This window comes from Amblyraja radiata, chromosome 23 (assembly GCF_010909765.2).
Source record: "Amblyraja radiata isolate CabotCenter1 chromosome 23, sAmbRad1.1.pri, whole genome shotgun sequence".
Taxonomy (NCBI): Eukaryota; Metazoa; Chordata; class Chondrichthyes; order Rajiformes; family Rajidae; genus Amblyraja; species Amblyraja radiata.
Genome location: NC_045978.1, coordinates 9,701,911 through 9,724,831, shown reverse-complemented (window position 1 = coordinate 9,724,831; position 22,921 = coordinate 9,701,911). Strand labels below are relative to the sequence as shown.

At 42.7% G+C, this 22,921-nt stretch overlaps 1 protein-coding gene and 1 long non-coding RNA gene across 3 annotated transcripts in view; one reads left to right on the top strand and one right to left on the bottom strand.

The window, feature by feature from the left end:
- Positions 1 to 3,139: 3,139 nt before the first annotated feature.
- Positions 3,140 to 22,921, bottom strand: part of rnf114 (ring finger protein 114) — a 23,133-nt gene continuing 3,351 nt past the window's right edge. The window contains exons 2-7 of one of the 2 annotated variants that reach the window (XM_033041523.1): positions 20,948 to 21,133; positions 15,863 to 16,013; positions 15,057 to 15,163; positions 11,501 to 11,612; positions 4,755 to 4,862; positions 3,140 to 3,560 (exon numbers count right to left, since the gene is read on the bottom strand). In XM_033041523.1, coding sequence (XP_032897414.1) covers positions 3,489 to 3,560; positions 4,755 to 4,862; positions 11,501 to 11,612; positions 15,057 to 15,163; positions 15,863 to 16,013; positions 20,948 to 21,075 — 678 coding nt within the window. In that variant the 5' untranslated portion in view covers positions 21,076 to 21,133 and the 3' untranslated portion in view covers positions 3,140 to 3,488. Of the gene's footprint in view, positions 3,561 to 4,754; positions 4,863 to 11,500; positions 11,613 to 15,056; positions 15,164 to 15,862; positions 16,014 to 20,947; positions 21,228 to 22,921 lie in introns of those variants that run through there. The other variant, XM_033041524.1, reaches the window with a different exon arrangement.
- LOC116986219 overlaps positions 19,371 to 22,921 on the top strand; it is a 20,662-nt gene continuing 17,111 nt past the window's right edge. The window contains exon 1 of the long non-coding RNA XR_004415441.1: positions 19,371 to 19,582. This is a non-coding gene — a long non-coding RNA (uncharacterized LOC116986219). The remainder of the gene's footprint in view (positions 19,583 to 22,921) is intronic.

Genomic DNA, 22,921 nt, shown 5'->3' with positions numbered 1-22,921 from the left:
TTAGAGTTTGTTGAGCAAGTCTCAATGACAAGGGAATCAGTTGATGGATTTTGATTGGACTTTCAGAAGGTATTCACTAAAGATTAGGCCACAAGTTAAGACTATGAACCTGGAGCAAGTATATAGGCATGAATAAAAGATTGACTAACGAGCAGGATGATGTAAGTGGGAACAAGCGAGCCATTTTCAGACTAGAACCCTTGATCAGGGAGTTAGCACAGGGATCGGTGCTGGGACCACAACTGGTTATAATAAATGTAATGATGCGGATGAAGGAAGCAAATTTATGGTAGTTAAATTTGCAGACACCAAAAAAACAAATGGGAAGACGAGAGGGAAGGAGTAACAAACTCACAGGTAGATCATGATGCAGGATCTCACTCTGAAATGTCAACCCTCCCCCTCTCCACAAACACTGCTCAACCTACTGGGTTCTTCCAGCAGTTTATCTCTCGTTACAAAAGACCGTGAACTGATCAGACGAGTGGGCAGGAAGTTGGCAAATGGAGAAGAATGTGGGAAAACGTGGAGTTCATTTTGGAATGAAAAAGATTTATTTAAAAATTACATCACAAAGTGAGGTTTTCATTCATGAAACACAGAATGGCAACAAACAACTGCAGCAGGTATAAGTGACGGCCAATGAAATATTGACACAAGGAACTGCAGATGCTGGTTTGCAAAAAAGGACGCAATGTACAGGAGTAAATCAATGGGTCAGGCAGCACCTCTGGAGAACAGGAACTATTTTTCGGACGGGAGCTGTCTGAAGAAGAGTCCTGACCCAAAACGTCACCTCTCCATGTTCTCCAGAGATGCTGCCTGACCAGCTGAGTTACTCCAGCACTTTGTGTCCTTCTTCATGGGTAATGAAATGTTAGCCCTTATTTCACGAGGCATGGAATGCAATAAGTAGGGAAATCTTACAGCAACTGTACGTGGCACTGGTGGGACCACTCCAAGAGTACTGTGAACAATTTTGGTCTCCCTACTGAAATTAAGATCTTATCTCATTGGAAGTGATTCAGAAGGATTTCATTGGATAATTTTGCAAATTCGGGAGAGGTTGTTCTGCAAAAAAAATTGGAATTTACTCCTTTGAACTTTGAAGAACGAGGTGGAATTTATTACAACAGACAGTTTTATCTCTGTAACGCCCACACAAAACATCAGTCTGAAGAAGGGTCTCGACCGAAACGTCACCCATTCCTTCTCTCCAGAGATGCTGCCTGTCCTACTGAGTTACTCCAGCATTTTGTGTCTATCTTCGATTTAAACCAGCATAGACAGTTCCCTCCTACATATTAAATTAATGTTCTGGGTCTTAATGTTAAATGCAAGATGCAGTGTTGATTGCACATTATTCATGTTATTCTCAATACACACCAATTCAAAGTTGTTATTCCCCAATAGAGAGAATATGAAATACAGATAAGCAAGGGTTACTCATCCGTTTAGCGATATCTCAGTGGATGCAATGCATGAGTAGGAATATTTTCTACATCCTCTATTGTAATTGTAGCTCCAAAGCTCCCTCTAGTGTGTTGTTCAGGTAAATACAACTGTTTGAAAAATGGCTGCTGGAAGGAAGTAAGGAATGTTTAGGAAGGAACTGCAGATGTTGGTTTAAACCGAAGATAGACACAAAAAGCTGGAGTAACTCAGCGGGACAGGCAGCATCCCTGGAGAAAAGGAATGGGTGATGTTTTGGGTTGAGACCCTTCCTCAGACTAGTTAGGGCTAAGGGAAACGAGAGATATAGACGATGATGTAGCGAGATAAAGAACAATGAATGAAAGATATGCAAAAAGGAAACGATGATAAAGGAAACAGGCCATTGTTAGTTATTTATGATGGTTTTGGGAGAATCCTTGTCATTCGCCATAGCTGGGAGCAATACCATTTTCTAAGATCGTCACAAAATGCAGGAGTAGCTTAGCAGGTCAGGCAGAATCTCTGGAGAAAAGCAACAGATGACGCTTTGGGTTGAGACCCTTCATCAGTCCGAGAGTCAGGGGGGGGGACCATTTTGTAAGATCTTTTTCAGACGGGATCCATCTGAAGAAGAGTCCTGACCGGAAATGTAATCCATCCATGTTCTCCAGAGATGGTGCCTGACCCGGTGAGTTATATGGTGAATTGGGGAATAAAAAGGCATTAAGGGTTTGAGATAAAATACAGTAAAAGCATTTCTGTAATGTGACTTTCCCTTCTAATCATGTAATTCCACACATCATTATTTTAGGGTAAGAAACATTGTCTACAGAGCATTTGCTTAGGGAGTAATTATCGAGCTTTAAAAATTCATTCCTGAACGAACCAACCTTTAGTTTTTAAGTAAAGTGCTGGAGGTACTCAGCGGATCAGGTAGCATCTGTGGAGGAACTGACTTTAGAGATACAGCATGGAAACAGGCCCACTAAGTCTCCGCTGACCCCAGCGATCACCCCGTACTATCCCACACACTAGGGACAATTTACAATTTTACAGAAGCCAATTAATCTACAAACCTGTACATCTTTGGAGCGTGGGAGAAAGCCGGAGCACCCGGAGAAAACCCACGCAGTCCCTGTGATGGTGCGGAAGTCGCGAGCAGGTCGAGATCAGAAACCTTATCTGGCTTAGGTGCCACATTTTCAGGGGGACGTTTGGGGGGAGGGGGGTTTCAAGTCTGCTCTTGTGATTTTGTCCGGATTACAAGAGGCGCTGGACTATCAGTTGCCGGAAAATCGGTGATGGACCTGTACTTAAAAAGAGTATTTGAGAAAATGTATGCAGATTAATTCAGGGAAACATTAGATTATCACTCGAGGATGCGGAGAATAAAGGATTGTGCTGACAGACGTAAGATGTGCATAGGAGGAAGGAAGTTTGATGTATAAATGAAGTGCGATATATAAATACCTGCAGGGTTTGTTTGGGTGACTGGTAGTTATCAGTTTATTCCTATGGCCGTGTTCAGTACGAAGATTGAACCACACATTCTTGTCACTTATGGAGGCTGAGATTGCCCCAGAGATGGACGTATTTCCTCTTTTATGGTAATTCCGATGAAATCATGGGAAAGGGAAACTTCCATACATATAAACCGGATGGATATCATTTCATTAGCAGTAAATGAAGAAGCCAAATCATTGCGTACCTGAAATCCAACTAATATTTTATTCATCTTTTCAAAAGCTATTTCAAGCTGTCCATTAATACAAATTACAAGGAAGTATAATTGGAATTTAATCAAAAGTAAATATACCCATTACCAAGCATCAAGATTAAAGTGCTGTAATAACCTTCAGATATATATTGTTTTCATAATATTACCATAGTATGTTAGTTTTATGATGCTTTGTTTTTCCTTATCGGTGTATATGTAACTAAATAATCGTCAAAAGTGCACAGGATAGATTTAAGCACATATAAAACCTCTACAGTAGCAGTATTCAGACAATGAACTTCAGCTGTTGATTTTATGTGAGAAAAAAATTGATATCCTAATATCTCATATCTTGGAGTGAAAGTTCAATGGCTTCCTGAAGCATTTCATCTTCATCCACATTATAATCCTATAAAAGAAAGTGTATATTTATTTACTATAATTTGCTTCACAACTCGAATATTAGAGCATGTTGATTGAGAGATACAGATCACACAGCGAAAGCTGTGTGTTTCAACTTTGAGGCATTTGTGGAATGAGAGGTTAGAAGCACAGATCCAGCATGTGATGTACATTGTAGTAAACCAGAAATCCAAACCCAATTAAAGAAGTAACTTAAAAAATAAACTTACATTTAACAATGCCATTCATAAGCAAACCAAGTAGTTTATGCCCGATAATTAATTGCAGGTACCATCGCAACATTTAAAAAACATTTACACAGGGATATGGATAGGATAGGTTTGGGTTAGAGGGTTATGGTCCAAATGTGGGCAGGTAGGACTAGAGTAGATGGGGCATGTTAATTGGCGTGGGCAAGTTGAGCCGAAGGGCCTGTTTCCATGCTGTATGACTCCATGTCTCTCTCTAATTACTTCTCAATTGTAATTATGACTTTGGAAGGAATACAGAGAACAATCTACGTATAACAAGATAACTGGATCAGATTTAGGCTACTGATGTAGGGGTAAATGCTGGCAGAATATTAATGTCTAAGCTACCTTAATGGTGAATGGCATCTTGAATGTGCATTGAAGAGGCAGGCAGAATCTCGGTTTAACATTTCATCTGAAAGATGGCATTCTGGAGTGTCGCACCCCATAACTGTAAAGAAGCATAGCTTGTAGTGAGCAGAGTTGTGGGGTTGTGGAAAAAGAAAACTCCACACCTACTCCACTCAAGGGAACAGCCTGAAATTTCCTAGAGGAACTTCCATGCCTCCAGCCCCAAATGCACATTGGAACTTTCTTGAGTAGAAACCTGGTGGCATGGGTTTCAAATGAAAAACAAGTCTAGGTTACGAGAAATAGATTACTAGCAACCTCAGTACAAGGAACGTCGCAAATACATCCTGTGATCTCAAAGATCAACACTTCCCTGCCTTCTTCCCAGCCTCCAATCTTCCAGTGGAGGTTACAGTTTCTCCAATATGTCCAACTTCCCAGATGCACCCGGAACAGTTTGAGGGAACTTCATCTCTACGACATTTCACCAGGGTTGGAGGCTGAGGTTCATGTAGATGTGGTCTTCTGTAGGAGGGCTTTTTCTATTCTATTATTCATTTTATTTGCACTCTAATTTCCTGAAAATAGAAAGTACGTACCACAAAAGTATCATATGAAAATCTATGACGAATTTTCAAATGTTGTATCAAGTCTGCACTTCTGAAGCTTGAGTCACCCCATGGCATGGAGGAGCAGATTGGGCAAACCTGGTGAGAAGAAACACAGTGCAATGGTAACTTCAAAAAACAAAAGCACACGAGCTGCATGCAAACCTATTTGAATAACACCTCATCAAAAATTGTTTAATTGTTTTTCAAAAGGTTCAATGCAAAAATGTGCATCACACAAAATATCAGGTTCAATACACTTAACAGCAGTTTCCTGCAAAATTAGATATACACAGAGATACACGTACTCTGCTGGTATATTGGCAGATGATCGGCAACAGATGACCAAGGAAGGGTGAAGCCCATAATGGCCCTTTGCCGAGTCCAGGTTAAAACGTGGTCGTAGAGCCGGAGCGCAGTAGGAACCACAGAGGGGGAGCAGTGAGGGAGGACCACGCAGAACTCCTCAACAATGGGCCATTATGGGCTCCACCTTTCCATGGTCAACGGCACACAATACACAGGTTGCGTTATCACCAATGCCTTTTGTTCAACGACAGTAACAAACCCTCCTCCTGTATTCAATTCTTCACCCTATAAAGGCCAGCGAGAGTACGTCCAGTAGAGGTGGGTTGTACAGGTTTCATGGCGCAATCGACCACGTCGCTATTTGGAGAGCTAGGCATTCTCAGACAGAGTTTGCGTCAGGCCGTAAAGGAGATGTCAGAGGCAGCAGAGCAAGGCAGTAGGTGGATTAGGTAGAGAAGCAGTATCAGTTGGGGGCAGAAAGGAAATGTATAACATGTGGCATCTGTATTTCTTTGTAAGTGTATCCTGTGTAAGTGTGTCCCAGTTTTATGTGAGGTTGATATTAGTGGCGCTAATCTGTTTAATGATGGGTTAGAATAAGTGGAAGACAGGATGTGAGTGTTTAGCATTTGTTTGAGTGAATTCATCATCTGTAGTTTCCTTTATTTAGTAGATACTGGTAGCATACGTGGTGAGAGCAGGTATTGAGGGGGGTGGTTATGGGTCACCAGAACTAACTGTGGAGCCTTCCCAAGGTGTCGTGGGCCTAACTCAACGAAGCACCACTGAAGGGACTTGATGACTCCAATGATAAAAAACTGATCATGTACATGCAAGTTTATGTGCTTGTTAACATGTAGGTAGCTGATTATTGCATATGGAGTTAGTTATTGTCCTTAGCATAAGTTTGTATAATCAGTTGAAATAGTACTTTGGCTTTGGGCTGGGTTTTCTTAGTTGAGCGCTTAACCTGGTGTTATAGCACAAGTACGTTTTGTTTTATTTGTAATATATTGTTCTGTGTCTGATTTCCACTCGCTCAACATGCCCAAATCAGACTGGACATCTCGACTTCTTCCTCACAGCTCACACTCCTACTGACACTTTGTGACATGAGCAAATTTATAAATATTAAATTTAATTTCCCCACCTAAACCATTATTATATATAGTGTTACAAAGTGTGTCCATTCCCTGCCATTTCTGGTACTCTACTTGTCACTGGCTTCCTTTTAAAAAAAAAAGAACCTGTTTATTCCTGCATGTTTCACTTTAGTCAACTAGTTCTCTATCCACGTTAATAAATTATCCCCAGTCCCATGTTTAGTTTAGAGATACAGCGTAGAATCAGGCCCTTCAGCCCACTGAGTCCGTGCTGACCAGTAACCCCCTACACTAGCACTATCCTACACGCTAGGTACAATCCACAATTTTTTATTTATTTCCGAACCAATTAACCGACAAACCTGTACGTCTTTGGAGTGTGGGGGAAACCGAAGCTCCCGGAGAAAACCCACACGGTCACAGAGAGAATGTACAAATTCCGTACAGACAGCATCCTTAGTCAGGATCGAACCCGGGTCTCAGGTGCTGTAAGGCAGCAACTCTACCGTCGTGCCACTGTGCCGCTTCAACTTAGCATCTTTCAACTTAGCATGTTAATGTCTTATGTGGGGCCTCGTTGACAGCCTCTGAAAGTCCGAATACACCACGTCCGCTGGTTCTTCCCAATCTCTCCACCAGTTATATCCTCAAAGTATTCCAGTAAAATTTTAAACCACAGTTTCAAGCTGACACTGACTGATCCTGTTACTGTTTTCTGACTGCTCTGTTGTTGCATCTTTAATAATAGTCTTGGACAGTTTTCCCACAACTGATGTTAGGATAACTGATATATTTTCCCTCCTATATGAAATAATGGGGTCCATTAGTTACCCCCCATTCAGTAAAATCAGATCCAGAGAACACCGGAAAAGGTCCAACACTTCTTCCATTGTCTTGGCCAAATACTTAAGTAGTTAAGTTTTTGCCTTGGCGATGAACATGATTGTCAAGTCTGCTGAGCCAGAGTGCCGGGGCCCTCGGACCAAGTCAGGAATACGCCAACCACCAATCAGAGCCTTCATGGACGACCTGACTGTCACCACTGAGTCAGTGCCAGGAAGCAGGTGGATCCTGCAGGGGTTGGAGAAACTGATTGGATGGGCAAGGATGAGGTTTAAGCCAGGAAAATCAAGGTCACTGGTGTTGAAGAAGGGCAAAGTCATGGACAGGTTCCGCTTCAGCATCGAAGGGACACCAATCCCAACTGTCTCCGAAAAGCCAGTGAAGAGTCTTGGCAAGGTGTTTGACAGCAGCCTGAAGGATACAGCATCTGTCCAGGCAACCTGTCAGGAGCTGGAGAGCTGGTTGAGAGCAGTGGACCAGTCGGGGCTTCCCGGCAAGTTCAAGGCATGGATTTACCAGCATGGTATCCTGCCAAGGATACTCTGGCCACTGCTTGTCTACGAAGTCCCAATATCCATCGTAGAGAGATTGGAGAGGAAAGTCAGCAGCTTTCTCAGAAGGTGGCTGGGACTGCCCAGGAGCCTTAGCAGCATCGCCCTTTACGGAAATAACACCAAGCTCCAGCTGCCCCTGAAGTCCCTGGAGGAGGAGTTCAAGGTGACTCGGGCCAGAGAGGTGATGCTGTACAGGGACTCCAGCGACCCCAAGGTGGCTCAAGCAGGGGTGGAGGTGAAAACTGGGAGGAAGTGGAGAGCCGGCGAAGCCGTGCTGCAAGCAGAGTCCCGGATACGCCACAGAGTCCTGGTGGGAGCAGTGACTCGGGGAAGAGCAGGCCTGGGAATCTTCCCATCTCCCCAGTTTGACAAGGCCAAGGGGAAAGAGAGGCGCAGGCTGGTCCAGGAGGAAGTGAGGGCAGTGGTGCAGGAGGAGAGGTGTACCAGAGCAGTTGGATTGAGGCAGCAGGGAGCCTGGACAAGGTGGGAGCAGGCCATGGACTGAAAAGTCACATGGACTGAGCTCTGGCAGGCTGAACCACAGCGCATCAAGTTCCTGGTCCAGGCAGTGTATGATGTCCTGCCCAGCCTATCGAACCTCTTCATCTGGGGCAAAGTGGAATCTCCAGATTGCCCGCAATGCTCAGGCAAGGGGACGTTGGAACACATCCTGAGCTGTTGCCCAAAGTCTCTTGGGCAGGGCCGGTACACATGGCGTCACGACCAGGTTCTCAAACCCATTGCAGAAGCCATCAACATGGGAATCAGCAGCTGCAGACGAGAACGCCCCACCACCCAGATGATCACCTTCGTGAAGGCCGGAGTGCAGCTGCCAAGAACCACAGCAGCCAGGAATCAGTCAGGAATCCTGGCGACTGCGCAGGACCGGCAGCTTTCTGTAGACCTGATGAAACAGCTGAAGTTCCCACAGCACATTGCCACGACCACCCTGAGGCCAGATATCCTCCTGGTCTCAGAGGCGACCAAAAACATTGTCTTGTTGGAACTGACAGTGCCGTGGGAGGACCGTCTGGAGGAGGCCCATGAGAGGAAGATGGCCAAGTATGAAGAGTTGGTCATAGACTGCCGTAAGCAGGGCTGGAAGGCAAGGTGTATGCCCATCGAGGTTGGCTGCAGAGGTTTTGCAGGGCAATCGCTCTACAAAGCCTTGAATGCACTGGGCATCAATGGAGTGGCAAGGAGAAGGGCCATCAAGAACACCACAGAGGCAGCGGAGAAGGCATCAAGATGGCTCTGGATCAGGAGAGGAGGTCCATGGGGAGGAGCGAATGCCACCTGAACACAAGTCGTGGTCTGATCAACCACGGCTGGGTCGCCTGGGTGAGGGTGTCTGATGTTGAAAGACCCGAAACACCCAATGACCCCAGGTTACATCACTGATGATGTGTTCAGGAGCATCTATCGATGTATTTGTATCAATTGGGTCCTTAGGATTTCTCTACCTTTAATTCCACATATAACACCACTTCCTTATTAATATTGATTCTCTTTAGTTTCTCGCTCTCACTAGACTCTGGGCTCCCCAACATCTTAGGGAGATTATTTGTATGCTCCTTTGTGAAGACAAAAGTATTTGTTCAACTGGTCTGTCATTCATTGTTCCCCATTGGAAATGTACCTGTTTTTGTCACTCAATGCTCATCCTATTTTCTCCCCCTTAACCAGTCCCTTTACTGAGTCCTGAACTGTTCCTAGTCCTCAGGTTTACCATCTGTTAAGTGAAAGGGAGTTAGGATATTGCACAATTTAGCCTTAAGGGACTAACGCTAATTTCGAACAGATTACATAATGTGAATTCATACAGCAAAACAGTGCAGTAATCTGCCATTCACCCGGTCCTCTGCCAACATTTTCGAGAGGGCTAGCTCATTAATATGAACCCCTTGGTCTATCATCATACCTAGGGATCTTTACGCTCAAACACTAAGCTAATCCATTTTGAAATTTGACGTTGAGTTTATTCCCATCACGCTTTCACGTGCGCAGTTTTGATCATAACAACCTGTTGGGCAATCTCTTTCTTTCTCCCCTTCAGTTTATAGAATGATATAATGAATGATGTGTTTTACAGTATCGCCCCACTGCCTCTCGGAATAGTTTCCCCTTCTTTATTCTTTTTTAAAACCGAAGATTTTTGATGGAATTCCATCATTTTTTTGCTCATCTTTTTCTGCTTTAAGGAAAACAATCCCGGTTACTCAGATTTATTTTTCACATAACTGACATTTCTTAGACCCTGGCATCAGTCCAGTAGGTTTCCGCTCCAATCCCTCTCAGGACTTGTTATTCTTCCAAGAGCAAAAATTGCACAGAGTACTCCAGCTGGGTCCAAACTGGTATTTTGTTACAGTTTTTCATGATTTCCATGCTTTATGGAAAAGAGAAACCCTCGAAAAATTCTCGATTCCATATGCCTTTTAAATAACCTCTGCAATAAAATACATGGATATGCACATGTATCGAAAGGAACTGCAGATGCTGGTTTATACCAAAGATAGACACAAAGTGCTGGAGTAACTCAGCGGGTCAGGCAGCATCTCTGCAGAAAAAGGATGGGTGACCTTTGGGGTCGGAACCTTTCTTCAGACTGAAAGTCGAGGTGAAGGAACTATAGGTCGGCAAAGGTCAGAACAAATCAGGACCGGCCACAGATGACTAAGGAAGGGTGGGAGCCCTTAATGGCCCATTGATGGCTGGGGTAGATAGAGGGATGGCAGGGATTACTTGAAATTAGAAAAAACAAATGATCACGCTGCTGGGTTGAAGGCTGCCCAAGCGCATGTATCCCCAGGTTATCATAATCCTCAAAACCCGAGTAAATTGTATCATAGAGCAAAGAACAATACAATACTGGAACAGGCCCTTTGGCCTACAACGTCTGTGCTGAACATGATGCTGAAACCAACTCTTATCTTGTGCACATAATTCATGTGCCTCTATTTCCTGCATATCCAAGTGCGTATCTAAAATTCTCTTAAATGCCACTATGGTATCTGCCTCCACCATCACCCCCAGCAGCAAGCTCCATGCTTCACCATGATCCGTATAAAAATGCTCTGTATTCAAGATATTCACCATGCTCCGTATACAAAACGTGCCCCACAAATGTCCTTTAAACTTTGCCACTTTCACCTTAGAGCTATGCCCTCCAGTGTTTAAAATTTACATCCTGGGAAAAAGGTTCTGACTGTCTACCCCATCAACACCTCTCACAACTTAATACTTATCAGGTTTCTCTGCACCCTCTGGCAATCCTGAAAAAACAATCCAAGTCTGTCCAACCTCTCCCTGTTGGATTCCATAACATTTGGATGGAGTCAAATTCAGCATTAAATAAATGCATGAAATAGATTAAATCTCCACTTATGTTCCCAGTGGAAAAATGTATTTGGTGATCATGGATCGAAAAAAAAAGTATAATAATATACTCTATCTTCAGCTGGCAGTTCAAGAACCGGAAAGATATTCTTAAGCAAAAGGTCATAAAGTGCTGGAGTAACTCAACAGGTCAGGCAGCATCTCTGGAGAACATGGATAGATAATGTTTCGGGTATTCTTAACTCTAAAGGATTTTGAGTGAAATGATTGTCAGCTGACAAAAAAGTCCCCAACATTAACTGAATCAATTAGAATTTAACATTAATTCAATTTTACAATTTGAACTCAATTAACAATGACTAAATAAGCACATTTAAACATACTTTATCATATCACAGTGACTTGGGGGACAAATATATCACCACAAATTGCACCACACTGCAAGCTAAGGATATTATCATGTTACATTTATGCATGACAATTACACTATATGACCAGCAATAAATTGGTGTTTTGGGGAAGAGGAATGGTATCCCAGTAAAGTATTTGTCCAAACTTACTCAACATTGATATCTTTGTTAAATCTTACCTTTTTTGCGTATTCTCCAGAATGACTTGAAATACAATGCTCAACCAAGCCATCTTGGTCCAAGTTTTTTGCGTTGCAGAATGGGCAAGTAAAAGTAAAACGATTGGGCATGCTACAAAAAAAAGACAAAATATAACATTTGTTTTAATTTTGAGGGAATGTATCTAATTCTAAAATAATATTTTGTAAAATCATTTGGCAGAATAGAGGCATAATGCACCTGAAGTAAATTCAGGGGTGGCATTGTGGTGGAGTTGCTGCCTTACAGCGCTAGAGACCCAGGTTCGATCCTGACTACGGATGCTGTCTGTACAGAGTTTGTACGTTGGCCCTGTGACCACATGGGTTTTCTCCGGGTGCTCCGGTTTACTCCAAAAAGATGTACAAGTTTGTAGGTTAATTGGCTTGAGTGAAAATTATAAATTGTCCCTAGTATGTAGCATAGTGTTATAGTGTACAGGGGGATCGCTGGTTGACGCGGACTTGGCGGGCCGAAGGGCCAGTTTCAGTGCTGTATCTCTGAAGTCGAAAGAAAAAGGTTGCTTTTCATTTGCAGTTTGTCCAGCATTCAGTGACACTAAGTGAGGTAGTTATTGGGATGCTACAAATGTTCATGGCGTGTAGGGTGGGTCAGGCAGTGAGGTAATCGCCCTATGTTATTTAACAATCACGGACTGATCCCTGCTGTAAAGTATATTCCTGGAATTCAAATAAAAACAAAATGGATGGACTTGGCTCCAATTCAACTCTGCCTAGTTTTTGTTTATTATAAACATATTTCATATTTAACTAATTCCTCATGTGCTCTATGCATTTAATAAAATCTTAGTTTTTTGCCATGGCATCATCTCCAGTTCAATTGAATCGCAATTTGTGTTTCACAACAATGCTCCATCCTCAACAACCCTGTGTGGCCCAAGCATTATCAATGTTCATATGGGCTACACAATGCAATTTATATGAAAAACCTGTGCTTAAAGTAAAGGTTACTTGCTGTAGTGATAGAGGTCTGCGATGTTTGTTTCCTCTATGAATCTGACACAATAGTCCATGGAGTAGGTATGTTGCAAAGCGTACCTGAAGCGTCGTTGAAGATCTGCTGCTGAGGGTGTGCGCGATTTTGGCGCCGTTTAGAGGGGGCGGGTTTAAAACGCGATTTTCTCTAAGCTGTTCCAATCGAAAATGTTCAGCCTAGTTAATTATTAACGAAAAATCGCTGGAAGACCCCGTCGCAAAAGCTATTATTAGGTTTAAAGGCCTTGAATAATAGTTATAGTAGTTTAAAAATCAATCTCTAAACCCGCGACCGCCAGCAACCGCAGGGTCTCATAAAGCAAATAGCAGAAGTTAGGTTGTATATTTTTACATTAAAAAGGGCTTCTAAAGATCCCTTTATACTAAGTTTAATATTGCGAGTAGCTCAATTTGGGCCCATTATATCGCGCAGTATTTTTCTCGGCATTTGGGGCACAAATCTACCGCAATGTGAACGTTCTAAACCAGCGCGTTCCACAGGGACCCACTGGAAAGCTGATTTAAATGGGCATTTATTTACAGCAATTAAACACTAAATTCCTTCCATTTGGCCTATAAATTAATGTAAATGAGATTTAAAAATCATGTTTTATTGTGAATTATTTGTGAATATTATTTGGACATTTAGGCTATTTAAAAATGTTAATCATTTATTAAGAAATGGATAGATGTTTAGATCTAGTAATTGAAGTCTGAAATTAGCTACAATTAGGTAACTAACTAATTATATGCTTTAATTTCAGGTCATCCAAGTAAGATTATTTTATATTTGTTTCAGAATGCTTCAATCTATGATAACTGAAAATTTCATTCAGTTCTCTTAATTTTTAAGAAAGTTATGGGCTTTTGACTGTTCACGATCACAGCTTTTTTGTTATGTCCATAGAAAATCAATAGGGAACAAGATGCTCATTTCCCAGTATGAAAATGGCCATAACTTTTTAAATACTTGAGATATGAAAGTGAATTAGGTGTCAAATTAAACTTATTTTTATGCTTTATCTGATGGGATAAATTACAGACTTGATTTTTAAAATCTCAAAATTTTGTAACATTGCTACATGGAGGTACCAGTTATGTGCAGCGGCATTCCATGCAGGCTTGGATGGAACTTCTATGCTTTCTAAAGATAGACACAAAATGCTGGTGCAACTCCGTTGGACAGGCAGCATCTCTGGAGAGAAGCAGTGGGTGACGTTTCGGGTCGAGACCCTTCTTCAGCCCATGCTTTCTACCTTTCCTGGAGCCTACAGTAGATGCAGGCCCCTTATAAAGTTCATGATTTCATGACAAGCTAAATCTGATTTGATTAAAGGGAAGTTGCCTGTGTAAGTAAGTACCTGCCCTGTAAATTGTTATGGAACCTATTTTGGGTAGGTGTTATTTAAATTACATATTGAGTACAAACGTTGGGCCATAATGCTACAGCTGTGCAGGATGCTGGTGAGACCACACTTGGAATAACATGCATAGTTCGGGTTGCCCAGCTATAGAAAGGATATCATTAAGTTGGAAAGGGTGCAGAAGAGATTCACCAGGATGTTACCGGGACTTGCGGGCTTGAGTTAAAGGGAGAGGCTGGAACTTATTTTTCTTTGGAGCGTAGGAGACTGAGGGGTGACCTTACTGAAGAATGCAAAATCATCAGGGGCAATAAAAACGTGAACGTTCAGTCTTTTACTACTGGGTAGAGGACTCGTAAACTAGAGAGAATAGATAGGCTGCAGGTTAGAGGGGAGAGATTTAAGATGGATCCTACGGGCCACGTTTTCAAGATAGGGGATATGGGGATCTGGGGAGAAAGCAAGAACAGGGTACTGATTGGGGATACACAAAAATGCTGGAGAAACTCAGCGGGTGTAGCAGCATCGATGGAGCGAAGGAAATAGGCAACGTTTCGGGCCGAAACCCCTCAGGTTTCGGCCCGAAACGTTGCCTATTTCCTTCGCTCCATAGATGCTGCTGCACCCGCCGAGTTTCACCAGCATTTTTGTGTACCTTCGATTTTCCAGCATCTTCAGTTCCTTCTTGAATACTGATTGGGGATGATCAGCCATGATCACATTGAATGGCGGTGCTGGCTCGAAGGCCTACTCCTGCACCTATTTCTATTGTCTATTGTCACTCAGAGGGTAATTTGTATCTAGATCACACTGCCAGAGGAAGCAGATACAATTCTGAATTTCAGAAGGATAAGAAAGGTTTAGAGTGATATGGGCCAAATGCAGGTAAATGGGACTAGGCTAAAATGGTCAGCATTGACAAAATGGGCTGAAATCCTAAGGCCATTGTATAAAATTAACTGCAAATCCATTAAAAAGTGCAAGGACAATTACCGCGTTAGAGAGGCAGATCTAGATTTTGGGCCACTGGGAAAAAAAACAGGTAGCAAATGTAAAATTCAGTCTGATAAGGACTGCATTAGAATATTATTTCTGAAATAACAAAACAGGATCTAAGAATAACTAAATTATAGTTTAATAATTGTGATTTAAAAGGATAATACTTAAATAAAACCGACCTAAGGCTGGGATGCTGATCCTTCATTGAAGCTTTCACCCCCTCAGAGATAAACTCTTGATATTTTGGACATGTTGCGTTATGGGTCCGTAGCTTATTCATATAAACCTGAATCAAATTGGAAAATTATAATATTAATAATTGAAAAACAATTACAGTGAAACACCTGGACTCAGCAAAATTCATGTAAGAATTGTATTACTTTCATGCTGATGTATCCTGCTGCTTAAGCACTTTTGTTCCACACCTTTCACTATTTGCAAAGCTAAATTGCAAATTTATAATAAATGAGAATTTATAGCAAATACAAGCACAATTATCACTGGTTGTGCAACCATTTTAATGGCTACACTGAAGTTTGAGACACCCTTCACCTGATTTAAGCAGATCTGCATTTCTGCAGCCAGGCTTGAAGCTTGGGATGATGAAGCTAGTATCCAGAAATCTAAACTATGAGGTTTGCTAACCCTTTTAAGAAGACACCAACCTTGCTTTTTAATCTGCTAGCTCCAGAGGTTGCTGCCAACCTTTCTGAGATACAATGATTGGAGGGGTTCAGATACATGTGTTATGGGCTGCTCTGCACAAAATAAATCCCTATAAAATCGAGCTCTTTGTTAATTCTGCCCCGGCTTTAAGCTGAGAAAGAAAGTATATCCTGGATTCAAAATAGATAATAATCATCTCGTAATCCACTCAAATACAGATTTACTTCATAACAGTTACATACAAAGGTCAATAAAGTGCACTAGAACTATCAAATCATTCAGTATTTCTCTTTATACCCCCCATGCAGTCACCACTGACCTGCGTTCCACAACCATTGCAGCTTGTAGGAGTTATTTCTAATTTTCTCTCAATTTCCAAAGCTCTCGTTACACCCTTCAGAGGAAAGCGACATACAGCACAAATTGGCTTTTTTGGCTTCTGTAGTGCAAACAAGCAGCTACTGCAAAATCTATTCAAAAACAAGTTGAAATTGTATTTCAGTTTAAAAGTTGATGCTAGATTAAAATCAGTTCTTCAATAATGGCACCAAGAAGTATTAAAAAAAATGGAAAAAAGCAGAAGAATATAAGTTAAACTAGACTAAGTGGGCCCAGCTTCACACGGGCGGGCTGGTCCCCCAACACAATATTCCACCTCTCGACCAATTCCAAGATTGCTGGCCAGTGTGGGGGGGGGGGGTCTGGAGTGCTAGCATGGGTGTTGTGGGCCGAAGAGACTGGTTTCCAGAGGGCTAGTATGGACATTGTGGGCCGAATGGATTCTTGGGCTGGCAGCTCAGTCACTCAGGCCAGGCAGCTCAGTAACTCAAGCCTGGCAGGCTGGCAGCTCAGAAATTGCCAGAAATTCTGCTGAAAACAGGTGAGCGTGTGAGAGAGGGGGAGAGCGTGGACAATCAATTTTAGACATTTTCATCTTTTTTTACAGTTGCAAAAGGCACAGTTTAAAAACACATAAAGGGCACTCACAGGTCAGTATTCTCAGTGTTCTGTAGATTTCCAGCTCATACTGAGAGTCGTGACCCTCTCCCTCCCCCTCCCCCATCTTGTAGAGACTGAGCCACGCCCTCACTTCCGGGTTTTATAGCTCCTCCCCCTCCCACAGGAAGGGGCATGGCCTTTGTGGTGTGATTGACAGGAGAGAGAATCTACACATTTTTAAAACATTAATAAGTCTTTTATTTTTCATCGATGGGAAAAATCCTCTGCTCTGACAGCTGGAGGGGGACTCTGAGTAAAGTGGCCAAATGTCACAGCCGCAAGTGGTCTCGTTTTTTCTAAAATCAATATACAGTGCAAACAGGAAGTGGTCAAGTTTAGACTTTTAATTATATAGATGTCTTTGTTTTAATAGTTACTAATAACACGCGGTTGGGGGGGGCGGTCTGCAGCGTCATACACACTAACCACCCCCCTCCCACACATACGAACCACCCCCAACACACACACATTAACCACCCCCTTGATATTATATTAATAAAAAGGAGGAGGAGAGAGGGAGAGGGCAGACTAGAACTCGGCAAGCGAGCGGTGCAGACGGGGCCGACTGCGAACGGGCGGCGGGCCTCGGCAGCTCTCTGGACCTTGCGGGACCTCTTTAGCCCTCGGAAGCCCAGCCAAATTACTGCGTGATTAGCGGCTTCAATCCAGAGCCCGGGGGGTTGGGGGGTGGGCATCGCTGCAAGATATGAGGAAAACACTGGTACTTTCAAATCCCTAACATGGAAAGAAAGATGAAAGGAAAGGATTAGTGAGGAGAGCGGAGATGAAGAGAAAACCTTGTGGGACCACAAGGTAGTTAGGAGATGATGGCTGGATTGAGATTTACATCGAAGATTGAGGAGATTGAGAGAGTAAGAAACTAGGAAATGAGTGATGGGATACAGGAATGAAGTGCCAGGAGATGTGAGAATATCACGCAGGATTGGTTTAGGAAACTGTGGTGACGAGCGAAAGATAGGAAGTGTACGAAGAAGTGCTTGTGCAAGAGTTACTACTGGATAGGTCAGGGGAAATTAAACACTCATGAGACAACCATCAAAAATGGAACTTGTTTAAAAAAAGCAGGAACTGACAATAAAGTGTAAATTAATTTTACAATGGCCACAGTATTTTAGCCTGTGTGTGGATAGAAAGAATTTATATCACAATGATGAGTCCCGTGACATCTGTAGGCCCTGGAAAGATCAGATTCATATTAATGTTATGAAATAAAACTGATGTATTTGTGATGCAATAGTTTAAGAATAACAACAGTAATGTTTACAGTTTGCACCTTTAACAAAAATATCAAGGTGAGCTTTATGGGGGGAAAAAGCATCCATGGGGAAATCATTCAAGGACTGTCTTGCCAGTTTCCTTAATAGTATTAAGGAGAATGAATAATCACGAGGATCAGAGAGTCTGTGGGAAAATTAAATACAGATTTTTTGATTGTGGAGTTTATTTATACCCACGGTTTGATGTTTTGGTTTTCATCTATAATAATGTGAAAAATATGCTTTTTTTTATATACACCAGTAAATCTCTGTGGCAATATATTTTACAATGTCAACAAAGCACTTTATCATGCAGTTATACACTTGGATCCAGGCCCATCGGCCCAACTCCTCCATGCTGACCATGATGTCTATCTAAGCTGGTCCCATTTGCCTGTGTTTGGTCCATGTCTCTCCAGTCCTTTCTTATGCATATACAGTATCGGTCTAACTGTCTTTTAAACACTGTATTTGTACCCACCTCCACAGCTCTAGCAGATAATTCCTCATACCCACTGTGTGAAAAACCTGTCCCTTGTGTCCATTTGAAATCTTTTAATGAATGAAAAATACTTTGACCATTCACTTTTACCTTATTATAGCCCCCAGGATTGTATGTACTTGTGTAAGGTCACTTCTTAACCACCTATGCTGCAGGGAAAATAGTTCCAGCGTATCTTGCCTCTCCTTGTAACTCAATCTCTCCACTCCCAGTAAGGTCCTTGTGAATCACTTTTGTACCATTTCCAGCAAATTACGCTCTTTGTATAGCTGTCCACAACTACAAACACTGTGGGCATACAATGACTTCTACAGTTGTTACACAACCTCCAAAAATCCTGTACTCAGTTCTCTGGCCAATGAAGGTGAGAGCGTGCCAAACGCTTTCTTCACTACACTGTCTACCTCTGACACCATTTTTGGGGAACTATGTACCTGTGGCCATGGATCTTTAAAAAACATCGCTTTCAGAATGGAATTTGCAAAACACACATTGTGCATGAACTACTTTGTCAAATGTATTTGGACGGGTAATCAAATACATTATTCAGTGAAGCAATAGGGTGTCAATTGTTAGGGAGGGGTGATGGTAGGGGAACACCCAGAATAGGAAAGGCATGGGTGGCAATGATAACTTTGATTGTTTACGTTTTATTGGGCCTAGTCATACATGTGGCATTCTCACAAATATAAGTCTTGGAGTTGTGCTGACTTGCTGCATATCTGGGATATACTGAGTGACATTGAACATAGAACAGCACAGGTACACAAAAAAGCTGGAGAAACTCAGCGGGTGCAGCAGCATCTATGGAGCGAAGGAAATAGGCAAAGTTTCGGGCCGAAACGTTGCCTATTTCCTTCGCTCCATAAATGCTGCTGCACCCGCTGAGTTTCTCCAGCTTTTTTGTGTACCTTCGATTTTCCAGCATCTGCAGTTCCTTCTTAAACACATAGAACAGCACAGCACAGGAACAGGCTCTTCGGCCCACAATGTCTGTGCTGAACATAATGCCAAATTAAACTGATCTCATCTGCCTGTACATGGTCCATTTCCCTCCATTTCCAGCCTGTGTGCCTATCTAAAAGCCTCTTAAATATTAAAGCCTCTTAACTATCGTAACTGCCTCCACTGGAGCCACTGGCAATGTGATCCAGGCCCCCACTTACTCTCTGTAAAGAAACTTGTCCCGCACACCTCCATTAAACTTTCCCCCTCTCACCTTATAGCTATGCCGTCTAGGGTTGGACATTTCTACCCCTGGGTAAAAGGCTCCGACTGCCTAACCTATCTACTATGCCTCTCATAATTCTATACACTTCTATCAAGTCTTCCCTCAACCTCCGACATACCAGACAAAACAATCCAAATCTGTCCAACCTTTCCCTGTAGCCAAATCCCTCTAATCCAGGAAACTGACTGCCTCAGCTTCCACTTATTTCCTGTAATGGGGTGACCAGAACTGCACACAATACTCCAAATGCAGCCTAACCAAAGTCCTATAGATCGGCATCAAGACTTCCTGACTCTTATATTCAATGTCCCTTGCAATGAAGGCAAGGTATCGACCCGAAACATCACCCTTCCTTCTATCCAGAGATGCTCCCTGTCCTGCTGAGTTACTCCAGCATGTTGTGTATATCTTAAGCATACCATATGATATCTGTCAATCCACTTGATGAAAGGCCCGTTTCAATACTGCATCTTTCAATCAAGCGAGTTTAGTTCTCCAATTGACCTCCAATTTCAGGTAGTCCTTGCTTTCTCCCTCCTTCCCCTCCCCTTCGCAGCTCTCCCACAGCCCACTGTCTCTGCCTCTTCCTTTCTTCTCCCCCCCCCCCAACCTCCACATCAGTCTGAAGAAGGGTCTCGACCCTAAACGTCACCTATTCCTTCGCTCCATAGATGCTGCCTCATTCGCGGAGTTTCTCCAGCATTTTTGTCTACCTTGGGAATAACATGGTCATTTACAAATAGTAAGATGCATCCGGCATAACTCCACCCATTCCTATCATTGCCAGTTTAGGTCCAATATAGAAAGTGAAAGCCTTTTCAAATAACTAAAAATATATCAGATTTTGTCCCAAAAAAAGCACAAAACAATCCGGAACTGAACCAAAAAAAACAAAAATAAAACCTCAAAAATGCAAATCACACTTATAACCTTATCAAATACAGTAAATAATGAAAATGTTCGTCGGCAGTTTTTGGCAAGACCGGTGCCAAAAAGAAAAGGCGAATTAAGTGCTCCATGATAGTTTCTTATCCGTCTCGACCAAAATGCACAAGTTCATTGATCAGGTTGCAGTGCATTTTATCTATTTAGTAATCCAGTGACCACAATGTCATTGCAGAATAGAAACCATTAAAAAAAAATGCAGATACAGATCCCAAATCGTTTGTAAACCCAACAGGTCATGAAACCGACACTGCAATTATTAGCGCCTTCACTGCGGCGCAATTAATATCATATTTACTTTTACTAGAAGCCGATGGTCTGTCATGTGAATTTTCTCGATAATAAATACAATTCGGCAAGTTTTTTTAAACAGACCTCCAAATCCGGCTACGCATCCTGACGTAGTTAACCCAAATTAAAAAAAAACCCAACGCAAATATTGTTTCTTACACATGGTTACATTCGATGCGCATTGGATTTTCGTAGATTTCTAAGCAAACGGCGCAGGTTAAAGCTTCTTTGTCATCCACTACTGTATCTTTACGTCGTGAGGTGTCCTCCTCGAAGTTCATCGCCATTTCTGCTGCTGTCTCTGTTTCCGCAAATGGCAAACGTCAAATGGAGGCGGAGCTGATCTGCAACACATGAGGTAGAGAAACAACACTGAACATTGCAACCGGCCGAGCTGGAGGGGACAACGCTGGTCACGGCTGCTCCAGCCGCTCACGGGCTTTCTTACATGATCATTCCTGCAGTCCCTGGGGACAGACGTCTTCTGTATTTATTTCCTGTATCAATTTAAAGGGGGAACTTATGCTTCCTTTCCCGATTGCAACTGACATCGTTTTTAGGAAGACACAATGAACTGCATGCGGACGGACACAAAACAGATGCAGCGGGCCAGGCAGCATCTCTGGAGAGAAGGAACTGCAGATGCTGGTTTACATCGTCTATAACCACGGCAAAGAAATAATTTTTTCAATAATACAAATGTTGGAAATCTAAAAACAAAAGCAGAAAATGCTGGATTTGAAACGTGAACTGTTTCTTTTCCCACAGATGCGACCTAAACTGCAGAGTATTTGCTATTTCTATTCAAGAAATCAATGCGGCGTTTCGTAAAACGCAACCTGGACCCTACGAGATTTTTCATTAGAAGCAATCTGGAAGCCTGTTTGTGAAATATGATTTTGTTGCACGCTTTACAGCCGGCGGCCTTTTGATGTACGTCACGGATATAAATCGCAAGTGAATTCCAGCCCCTGTTCAAGTTTGTAGGTGAAGCACGAAGCAGATTTTGGCTGTGAGATTATTACATGTAAGCGGTCCCGTCCCTCTGACTTGCGTTGGGTGTTCTATAGGCTAAGGTTTGGCATGGCAATAAGATCAGCCAATGCCATCTTCGGAGCAACAGCGTCATTTGAATTATCCCAGCAATTACATCTACTGGGTAATTTCTATTTTTGGTTAGTCTTAGGGGATCCCCGGCATTCAGCAATTTTGCTGCCTTTAAGATGGTCAAAAACACGGAAAATCGGCCAATATCAGAAAGAATCCTTACCCAATGATTCAATCAAGTTTCACAGTGAAAAATGAAGATTGGAATTTATGATAAAAGTAGAAGCTAGCTGGAATGAACTTTAAAATAATATAAGGTAGACAAAAATGCTGGATAAACTCAGCGGGTGCAGCAGCATCTATGGAGCGAAGGAGATAGGCAACATTTCGGGCCGAAACCCTTCTACAGACTGAAGGGGGGTGGGGGGAGAAGAAAGGAAACAGGACGAGGAGGATCCCGAGGGCTGAGGGAGAGAGAGGTAGGAAGGGGAGGAGACAGCAAGGGCTAACAGAATTGGGAGAATTCAATGTTCATGCCACCAGGATGTAGACTCCCCAAGTGGAATATGAGGTGCTGTTCCTCCAATTTCCGGTGTTGCTCACTCTGGCCATGGAGGAGGCCCAGGACAGAGAGGTCGGATACGGAATGGGAGTGGGAGTTGAAGTGCTGAGCCACCGGAAGGTCAGGTTGGTTAATGCGGACCGAGTGGAGGTGTTCGGCAAAACGATCGCCAAGCCTACGCTTGGTCTCACCGATGTAGATCAGCTGACATCTAGAACAGCGGATGCAATAGATGAGGTTGGAGGAGATGCAGGTGAACCTCTGTCGCACCTGGAACGACTGCTTGGGTCCTTGAATGGAGTCGAGGGGGGAGGTAAAGCGACAAGTGTAACATCTCTTGTGGTTGCAAGGGAAAGTGCCCGGGGAAGGGGTGGTGCGGGAGCGAAGGGAAATTTAAAATATTTTCAAATGGAAAATATTTTTAATTCAGACGGAAGGGGCTGTTTCCATACTGTATGGCTCTTGGACTCTGATTATTTATGTTGGGCAACTACAACACAGTTACTGGAGAATGTAAATTACAA